This window comes from Anoplophora glabripennis, unplaced genomic scaffold (genome assembly GCF_000390285.2).
Source record: "Anoplophora glabripennis isolate ALB-LARVAE unplaced genomic scaffold, Agla_2.0 scaffold1042, whole genome shotgun sequence".
Classification (NCBI taxonomy): Eukaryota; Metazoa; Arthropoda; class Insecta; order Coleoptera; family Cerambycidae; genus Anoplophora; species Anoplophora glabripennis.
In genome coordinates, this window is record NW_019417538.1 from 1 (window position 1) to 11,423 (window position 11,423).

Sequence of the window (11,423 nt, forward strand, 5' to 3'; positions counted from 1 at the left end):
GTTTCGGCTATATTTCACTAAGTAAGTTTTCAAGTGCTACATTTCTGTAATGAAACAGAAACGTTTCTAGTTATTGTTTCAAACGTGTAATAAAACAGCTCATTTGCAACGTTTCATTTACGTTTCGTGTTTAGTGGGTAAACGAAAATATTCACACGTGCCGCTCGCAGAAATAAACCACCACATACCACGTACCTACGAAATATTACTGCATTTACTGCAGCAGTGGCTGTCGCTGTTGCAGCCGCAAAAGCCCCTATCTTCGTGTACTGGGTCACGTGTCTGATTAACCAATAAAAACAAAGGACGCAACTAATTGTTTGCTGTGCACACATTTTGTATATGAGGTTGCATATATTAAGGAGAGTAGCTCGCGTCGCAATAAATAATAATATAAGCTCCTAGATTTATTTTAGCGCGAGTACATTTGGATTCTTTAAATATTTTGTTGATATTTAATATGATTAAATACATAAAATTTTATGTGTTCTGCAGCTCCGCAGCTCTTATGGTAAAACCGCCACTGTACCGGAGTAATTTTATAGTTAAAATAGCAACAAAGTTAAATAATCCGGCTGGCGGATTCATTGATAAATTAATCTCAGCTGAGAAATTAATCCGCTGTCAGTTTCTGTAATTTTTTCATAAAATTCCTGATTTTTTTTTTTTCGATTTTATCGCCAAAGCTCTCATACTTATGATACGTATACGATTGGGTGTTTTATGTACATTTTAATTGACATGTTTTTGTTTTCTTTCTTTGTTCTCTTTTTACATTGTATTTTGCATGTGTCTGGTTGTTTATACATTATTTTCAACTGGTTTTTATACATATTAGCTAACATTTCTGAACTGTATACATGTAATTGAACTGTTCCTTTGCCTTTAGGTATGCAGTATAAATAAATAAATAAATAAGTAAATAAATAAATATGAAAGCGATAGTCACTTGACACATAATTTAGAATTGCAAAAGATGCAGATTCACTAACATTTTTCTATGTGCGTGACGATCATTGTATAGCTAAATATCTACCTGCATTACTAAAATATCAGCGACAGTATAGTCTTAAAATTACAGTTTTAACTGCACGGTCTAACCTATATAGTGTACAGGCCAAAACTGGTCAATCTATGAGGATCATTTAATCCCTCGGATTTAATCAGTTGATCTCCAATTGTCCAGGCTTGGCCATTTTTGAATGTGAATTATTGTGAGAATAATTTGTTAGACTTTGGCTTGATGCTAAGTAAAGCTTACGTATTTTTTTATCGTATCATAGTCACAAAAATCCCCTACTAGTTTCCAGTGTGGTCTATGCAAGCTCTCTTTCAAGAAGGTGACCCCTAGGTTGTTTCTGTCTCAATAAACATTTTCTTTACTCCAAGAACCAGCCTTGTCTTTATCTCGACTCAACTATACATATTTAAATTGATTTTAAAATTAACGTAAAAATTACACGTGTTTATAAATTACATATCATGACCAACTTAAACTTTTGTTTATATATAATATATAGTTACAATTTGCTTGCTTCAAATCGAAAATCCGCATCTCGTTGATGACGTCATCTGCTGATAGAACAAATTTTCAAATGCAAAATACATTATAGATCAAGTAAATTGAAAACTACCTACAGACAATGCAACCGTAATTATATGCAAAGCGAATTCAAGAACAAAAAACAGGTTTTTCAGTTGTAAACCAACAGCGCCATGTTCTGAAGAACCAGATTAGTGATGTGCGTGTGCACAAAGAAGAATTGTTATGTCAATTTTTTCCAGTAATCTGTAATCATAGTGCAAGAGTTATAGACTAGCCAGGGGTCGGCAAGTAATATTAGGTGGGGTCCGGATACTTTTGAAAATTTTTAACGAAGTCCACAAAAATAACTCACATTCCTTACTAATTTTTTATTTTACTTTGCACTCACAAATTTAATCTACCTACTAACCATTAAGAACTCAAATCAATTACGCAATTGTAGTAGAAATGATAAGGTGGCACTCAAACGTATTATTATCAGTAGAAAACTATTTTTTAAATAATTTGAGTAATTTATACTTTAAAAAAATTTTTTGGAGTCCATTATTTTACCTTTCGCGGTCCGGATCTGGACCGCGGTCCGCCAGTTGCCTGCCCTTGGACTAGACTTTACCATTCATGTTGTTCAGATAACAGAAGGGGAAGAAGAATAATAGATCTCTCGGTTCTATGTTTTCATTGAGGTTAAACAGTCAACAGTAGTTACGGTTTTATATTTACATTTCAAAGAAAATTGTTGCAATGACCGGTGTTCAAGAAACTGCTTGTAAGCTTTGCCTCAAAACTATAACCGTTAAAGGTTTTGAGGTTGTAAACGACGTTATTAGAGATATTTTAGATGTTCTTTTGCTGAAAATGGTAAGTCAGTGATAGATATGTATTAGTTCAGGATCGCTGATATGTATGGAAACGGTCGATTATCTCCTAAAGTAAGATAGCTGTCCAAAAATAATAAGACACACGGTTTAGGGTTTTTAAAAATCTATTAGGATAAAGAAAAATTAAGTATACAGGATCAGTCAAGTAGTTTATGACGAAACAAAGTTGCTTTTTCTTTATTGGAACACTATGTATATTATTCCATATTTCAATTTCAAAGTTCATATAGCACATCATGTACTTAAACTTAACCGTTTTCAAGGTATCAAACTTTGAAGATCATTTTCTTATAAATTATACAAAAATATTTCAGTCCATCAAGTTACCTTTGAAAGTTTTTAGCTCGATAACAACGCCGCGTCGTTCTTTTGTCTAATAGTAATTACATTCAGAACACGTGAAAAATACATTTAATGTGAATAATTTTTTGGCAAATGGCACGTTTAAGTGAAACCAAGCATATTGGAGTTTTAACAAACCCTATATGACTATACTAGACAGGGAACGTTCTATCCAAATATGCAAAAATATACAGGGTGTTCCATTTAAATTAACAAAGTTAACATCCACGGCCATTTTGATTGGACTTCATTTGTTTTTCCAACTATCATTTTCGAAAACTTCATAAAAATGCATGCAACTTTTGTATTTCACATTTTCTTATAACTCTTAAAACAAAAAAGTTAAAGGGGGGGGGTCAAAATATAGTGAATCACCCTGTACGTTTCAAACGAAGCACCCTAATATACAGGCTGTTACATTATTTGAATTTTGAGCATTCGAGAAACCTAGAAATAACTATGAGCATGGGATTAAAACTCTAATAATGTTTTATTATTGTAACGTGTGACTGTAAAATTTCCAAGGCCGTATTTAAAAAATGATGATGGTTCTGGAAAGACGAAACGTTACATAATAAATATCAGTACCGCAGAGCTAAACTGTATTAACTAAGATTTAGACAGGAGAGCTGTTTATAAAATTTAATCTCAATTAATTGTACATAGCGCTTTTATTGTTTTTTTGTCAGATGGTTAAAAGAGATTAGTTGAGTCTATACATACTAGTTTTATTAAAACAGGTTTGATCAACACCTATGTTTATTTTTCTTGAAAATAGATTGAGTTAATACTGTTTTTTGAAAAAAAGGAGTTAATACAGTTTAGCTCGGAGGTACAGATATTGATTATGCCATTCGTTAGAGGGCAAAAAATTGCCATGAAAAAGTGTTCTTCTTTTTTCAATATCACCTCAAACAAGGCTGAAATGAAACAAAAACGGATTTCCAAAATTTCGTTTTTTTCAAATATTTCAAAAACTAATCTTGTTAGCCTTGATTTTTTATTTTATTTTATTTTTATTTTATTTTATTATCTACACCTACTCAACGGGATAAACCCACTTACAGAGCAGGGAAAAATTACATAAGAAAATGAACACAATAAATACATATACATATACCATAAAGCAAGAAATCACAGAGTAAATCACAGACAATATTTCACAAACAGAAACACTAAAGAGAACATCAAAATAATTCTTTATTAATAGAGATTCTAGTGTTAAAGATATCTATACTGTCCTGCACAGCTGTCAAATTTCTACACATAACATATAATGGAGAATATTGTAGTATATTAGTACTAGCTGTTTTCAAATAAAAAGTTTCATTAGACCGTGTGCTTACAGAAGGAACATTAAAGTTAAGTTTTTGTAAAATTTCGGGTATATCCAAATTTCCATTTATTATCTTGAAAAGAATAATAACACTGTGCATATCACGGCGAGATTTTAAAGATTGATAGTTATATTTTTTGAGGAGCAAGTGCTGCGGATACCCTACCGGAGGATATACATTCAAGTCTTTATAGTTTAACAACTTCAAGAACCTGCGCTGCGTTCTTTCCAACAAATCAATATAACTAACATAACTTGGAGCCCAAATCAGGGAACAATATTCCAATCGAGGTCTAACGAGAGAAATATACAGCAACTTAACTGTATCAACATTGCAGAAATCCCGAGCATTGCGAATTACGAAACCCAGACTTTTGTTAGCCTCCGACACAATATGATGCATATGATACTTAAAAGTGAGTTTAGGGTCAAAATAGATTCCTAAATCTTTAACAACATCTGGTCTATTAAGAAGTACAGTATCAATATCGTACGGAAAATAGATACCATCTTTCTTTCTAGAAAAAGTCAATACATTGCACTTTTTCACATTTAAGGGCAATTTGTTCAACTCACACCAGAGTTTCAGAGTCTATTAAGGTTCTCCTGCAGTACAACACAGTCCTGTAAATTTCCTATCTTTAAGTATAACTTCATATCGTCGGCATATAAAAGATGAGGTACAGTGAAATTGTCGACAATGTTGTTAATAAAAACAAGAAACAACAGTGGACCCAAAATCGATCCTTGGGGAACACCCGACAAGACCGAAAAACTGTGTGAAAAGAACCCCCTGTAGCATACGTATTGACGACGGTCACAAAGATAGGAGTGCAAAAGTGTTAGAAAATTAAATGAAAGGCCCCATTTGTTAAGTTCACGTAAGAGAATATCATGTTGTAAGCGATCAAAAGCCTTGGAAAAATCTGTGTATATTACATCCACCTGCTCCTGATTATCCAAGGTTTCAGTCAGGTATTGAGTAATACATAATAAGTTTGTCACAGTCGATCGACCCTTCACAAAACCATGCTGATTAACACTGATCATATTCCTAAAGTGATTATATAAAATGTCATGCACGTAGGACTCAAAAATTTTACTAAAATTATTTATGATTGTAATGGGACGATAGTCTGAGACGTCATTAATATTACCACTCTTGAAAATTGGACATATTCGTGATGATTTCCATACTTGAGGAATTTTATTAGTTGATATAATTAAATTGAATATCGCTTTCAAAGGCTTTAATAAACTGTGAGCACAATCACGAATAAGAAAAGCAGGAACATTATCAGGGCCCATAGTCATCTTTGATTTTAATTTTTTTGTATACTTTAGGACATCATGATCATCAACATGCTGAATATTTAGGATATTACTGTTACCGCAAAAAACTTCCTCCAATAAAAGCCGGTCGTCTGAAAGATCAGAAACATAGGCAGATTTAAAAAAGTCGGCAAAGCCCTCAGATACTGCATTACCTGATTCTAGGATGTTATCATTGTATAACATGCAATTTGGTACAAATTTGGTTTTACGTTTATTTGATATATATGACCAGAATCTCTTAGGCTCCAATTTAATATTGGACTCTGTTGTTTCAATAAAAGACTTGACTGAATCAGATATGTCTTTTTTCAATTTTGATCTTAAATTTTTAAATAATCTAAGTGTGTCCGGATCTTTCGATTTTTGATAAGCGTGCCATAGTCTCTTTTTACTCCTAATGTCGCGTATAATGTTTCTATTAAACCACGGAGGATATTTACTTCTTTTACTGTTTAAACAAGAAAGTGGTACAGTCCTATCAAAAATTTCATACAAAATTTTATAAAAGTAGCCGCATGCCTCATCGACATTCTTGCATTCATCAATAGCAGACCAGTCAGTATATAGAAGTTCGTCATATAGTTGTATAAAATTTGCTTTTCTGAAATTGTAACTCCTTGTATTAGAAAATTCAACATTATGTGTTAGGCCAATATTTACAGTGAACAATATCTCCAGTGGTGGATGATGTATATCTTTCTCTACAATGAAAGACGGTGGCTCAGTAACAAAACAAGTTAAATTACTAAATACCAAATCAAGCATTATAAATGTTATTAAATTGTTTAAGAGAAAAGAAATTAACTAATTCGGACAAGCTGGTAAGCGAAACGTCACTATCCTCAACTGAAAATCGAGGAGCATTAAAATCCCCCAACAAAACGATGTCACAATTATACAAACATTCCATTTTAGAGGCATAATGTTGGTCCCCAGATTACGCAACTTTGCCCCCATTTAAGCTACTTCGTATCTCTTACCGTTTCCGAGATCCTTGTAGTGAGAAGCGAATTTGTAACAACCTGTATACTCAAAAAAATTCGTATTTTATTTTATGTTGCGTTTTCACAAATATGCTAAAACACGTCAATTAGTATATAGAAATTTTGTTGTTTTGTCATGTTGCTTAAACCTTTTTTGCGCCATGTTTCATAAAGATATGACGTCTTTGACATTTTTTTTTTTAAATAGCACTACCTAATTTTTTAAGCATAAAAGGATAGCCCTTTTGAAGGGAAATGCTTTGATATAGCTAATTACTTGCATGAAATTTTTCCTAATAGGTGGATAGGTCGAAAGGGACCGTTGAGTGGCCACCACGTTCACCCCATTTAATTTCTCTAGAATATTTCTTGTGGGGCTAATTAAAAAGCAGAGTTGGTTGACCGGACACCATCGAGGGCTTAAAATTGCGCATAAGAGAAGAAATTAGTCAGATACCATCGGAGGCAATTCAAAATACCACGGATGAATTCGAACATTGACTCGCCCATTGCCTAACTGTTAACGGGGGTCACTTTGAACATCTTCTTTAAGTCACATAAAATAGTTTAATAAAAATCTTTAGGTTATTGTTTTTGAGAAACTCTTTCGCATTCTTTACATTAAATTAATTAATACATTTGTCTGGTTTTTTTTTGCACCTGTTAAAGTACAAAACTATGTCGACGCATCTCCCTTCAACAGAGCTATCCTTTTATGCCTAAAAAATTAGGTAGTGCTATTTAAAAAAAAATTAGATGACTTCGTAGGTTTATGAAACATTGCGTAAAAAAGGTTTAAGCAACGTAACAAAACGACAATTCCCATATACTAATTGACGTGTTTTAGCGATTTGTGAAAACGCAACACAAAATAAAATACGAATTTTTTGCGTTACTTCTGGTACGTACTGTAATCTCAATTCGCACACCTCAACACATTAGAGTGACATAACAATAATTGATATTTTCTGCCAGTTATTTTCTTTCTCTTTGGTTAAACATGCATATATTTCAGAAATTTGATAGCGAGGGCAAAGATGTTATATGTAACGTCTGCAGAAGAAAGTTAAATGCAGCATTCGAATTTAAGTCAACTTGTTTGAGTACCGATTACACAGCTATTCCATATATGGATTGTGAAAAAATGTTACAGCTAGACATAAGAGATGTGTATACGAAGGAAAAGACAAGCGAGTCAATGGATATTTCAGATAGTCAGAAAATATGTCGATTGTGTATGCACCCAGTAGAAAGTGAGTTTAGGTGCATTTGTGAAAAGGAACTTGAAGCTATTGAGAAATTGGCTCCTGAAATGGTATCAATAATATTAAATAGTTACATTTTTCGCAGTTTAATGAAACTACTTTCCAGAATATAAATATTATCAAAGATCCCGTTGTATGTAAGGAGTGCTTTGATTCTGTGTGCACCCACAACAGTTTCCTAACAAATTGCTTGGAAGTACAGGAAAAAATTAGAGGTAGAGGTAATAGCGCAGCAACGGAAAGTCAGATAGATACGTCACCAGCTGATTTATTCATTAAGACTGAAAACCAGGACATAGAATTCGATATCAACGGGATGGAAATGTCAATCAAAGCTGAAAGTATCGACATAAAATCGGAAGATGAGGAAAGCAGGTAAGAGAAGACTATTTTAACAATAATCTAAAAGGTAACCGTATAACTCCTGATCTTATTTAATGTTGTCTCTCTTGCATTATTTTTAACATGTCATCAATAAAATTATTACTAATTGTCATCAAGAATTTGATTTATATGATAATGAAACTGAAATAATGCCTTGTGGAGTTCAGGAAATTGCATAATTTTATTTGAAATAACCTAGAACCCCTTAGAATTAACACCTTACATTTAAAAATACCCTGTATATGTAATTTTTTCAGCGACTCGCCACTGCAGAGCTCCGATAGTGAATCATCCGTGAAGGGTGTCCTTAAAGATGCAGAAGAGGACGGATATAAACATGAAAATAAATCGACAAACGAATGTAATACGAAAGTCAAGCAGGACGACAAAGTATTTTACAAATGTGATAAATGTATTTACAAAACTGGAAACGAGAGAAGTTTTATAGCACACCGTGCGAGACATGAGAACGATTCGAAAGCATATAAATGTGAATCGTGTAAGTATGAAACTGAAAATAAAAATTTTTTCCAGAAGCACCGGTTGGGGCATAAAGACCCTTCGGAAATGCTTATGCACCGATGCAGATCATGTGACTACAAGACAAAGCGCAGGTGTGAGCTTGCTAAGCATCAGGTGAAACACAAAAGCGCATCTGAAGGACGATTGTACAAGTGCGACTTTTGTGATTTTAAAACAAAACGGAAGATCAGTTTTAATAGTCATTATATAACACACAAAAACTCAAACAGTTGTGTAGAATGTGATTATAAAACCAAATACACCACATTACTGAAAAAGGACACCTCACAACTACCCACATATAAATCTGATGATTGCACATATGAATCAAACATTAAGAAACACTTTACCAGACATCAGTTGGTGTACAGGTGTGACAACTGCAATTACAAAACTAAATACAAGGGTAATATGAAATATCACCAACTGAAACACAAAGATCCTTCGCAGGTTCAAATGTACAAGTGTACAGACTGCGATTACGAAACTAAATACAAGAGTTACATCAAACAGCATCAACTGAAGCATAAAGATCCTTCGCAGGTTTCAATGCACAGGTGTAACGACTGCAATTACGAAACTAAATACAGGAATGGTCTCAAACGGCACCAACTGAAACATAAAGATACTTCACTGGTTCAAATGTACAGGTGTAGCAACTGCGATTACATAACTAAATACAAGAGGTGTATCAAACCGCATCAACTGAAACATAAAGATCCTTCCCAGGTTCAAATGTACAGGTGTAATGAGTGCAATTTCGAAACTAGATACAAGTGTAATATCAAAAAACACCAACTGAAACATAAAGATGCTTCACAGGTGTAACGACTGCAATTATGAAACTAAATACAGGAGCAGCATTTAATATCATCTGCGGAAGCATAGCAAACCTTCTTAAATGCAATTGTGGCATTTTTGAGGAGACCTTCATTTTATGTACAAAAAAAGTTTGCAGGTGTGAATTACTGCCCTTCATGCAAAGTATAGCAAAAAATTTGACGGATTTAAGAGCTACAAATGTGAATATGACACCGATCTTAAATATTGGAATATTATTTAGTCATAATGTTATTAAACTTAACCAGGTATTCGGACAATTGAGGGTTTTTTCAGGAGTTTAAATAGGTAGGCAGTGCTACTTTTTGAAAAGCAATGAGTCACTTTTATAATTGAATAAGAGTTTTTAATTCAATTAATAGGAATTTTTCGTGACTTCCCGTTTGTTCAGCGGTAACAAGAAATCAGTTACCGGTGTATTTTCGTGTAATAGCGGGGATAGGGGAATACAAGAATAATCTACTCTTATGACGTCAGTATCTATAAAACGGAAACCGATTTTCTTACTGGCGTCTAGTGGTGAGTTACTGGCGGTTATTGCGATATAGCAAAAGAAAGGTTAAAGATACATACCCACACCGCGCAAAAGAAAACAAAAATGTATTCGGAAAACGACGAAAACATTCAAATTACTTTCAATTACTTAGGAGATGATTATACAGATCTGCAAACAGTTAATGTTCTGTTGATTGGTAGGTCCTTTCTTATTTATTTTATTATTGTTTTCTGAGTTTTATATACAGTTTGTTGCGGTATTGCTGCTTTACAAAAGTGTTGCTAATTTCCACAGAGCTAGCGACGCCTTCAAAGAGTAAAAATAAGAAAACCATTTTTCAAATTCCTGTAAGTATTTAGTTTGTAGCACCTGTACTACAAACTGAATAATTAATACTAAAAACTCATTCAATAATAAAACAGTGAAAATGTTGAAACAATATTAAAATTATGTTAGAGATAGAACAGTACGGTAGTTCAAGATTCACTCTCGATGATTTGCAAATTTGAAAAATTTTTTTTTTTTAGGGTAAACATGTATTTAAAAATTTTTTAGTCGTGCATTCATGTTCTACTCATTTTTCTTTATCTTCCCTTAAAATTAATGACATTATGACTGAATTCACAATAAAACTTAAATGTGTACATTTGTATTTTAAATACCGACACAATTTTCTATGTAGAACATGTAATATGTTATAGTGTTTTAGCTCTTTAGGTTCGTTGGTGTAAATTAAAGTACTCAGTATGTTACACACAAGTAGGGTTTCTGGACGAGACTTCTCGAAGCGAAAATTCCCGGGAAATCTGGCCTTACTATTTAAAAATCACGCGCGTCTTAAGTTCTTGACTGGAGTTCGTTTTGTTCATTCGTTCAATTCGTTTCTCGACAAATAACTGAACGGTTAAAGTGGTTTATCTACCAGCTCATGATTTGTTTATTTTAAGTTTTTAAGGCTTTAGTTTACTTTGATATATTTTTTTTTAATGTACAGGGTGATTCACTATATTTTGTTATAAAAAAATGTGAAATACAAAAGTTGCACGATTTTTTATGAAGTTTTCGAAAGTGATAGTAGAAAAACAAACGAAGTTCAAACAAAATGGTCGTGGATGTTAACTTTGTTAATTTAAATGGAACACCCTGTATATTTTTACATATTTGGATAGAACGTTCCTTGTCGAGCATAGTCATATAGGGTTTGTTGGGTCCATCTCTAATAATAGGCGAGATAATATTAAAAAACTAAATTATGTTTTTTTATTAAGAAAATAAGACATCTTGTAATTGTTAGACCTCTTTTAGGCGTTTCTGCCTTTTTTCCAATTACGTAAGGATTTAGATTTAGTTGTAATATATTTTGACATATCGGACATTGATATAGTCCAAAATGCGTATAGGTATTTTAAGTAAATCTCACTAATTAGACCGTGTGAGGCCAATTACTCATGGACAATCTTATATATGGTAGGTCGTGACAATGACAGGTAGTAATG

The 11,423-nt window shown here is 33.0% G+C and overlaps 1 protein-coding gene across 1 annotated transcript in view; it reads left to right on the top strand.

The window, feature by feature from the left end:
• Positions 1-2,267: 2,267 nt before the first annotated feature.
• Positions 2,268-11,423, top strand: part of LOC108912686 — an 11,464-nt gene continuing 2,308 nt past the window's right edge. The window contains exons 1-4 of the mRNA XM_018718003.1: positions 2,268-2,404; positions 7,436-7,735; positions 7,792-8,060; positions 8,327-8,568. Of these exons, the coding sequence (XP_018573519.1) occupies positions 2,288-2,404; positions 7,436-7,735; positions 7,792-8,060; positions 8,327-8,568 (928 nt within the window). The 5' untranslated portion in view covers positions 2,268-2,287. The remainder of the gene's footprint in view (positions 2,405-7,435; positions 7,736-7,791; positions 8,061-8,326; positions 8,569-11,423) is intronic.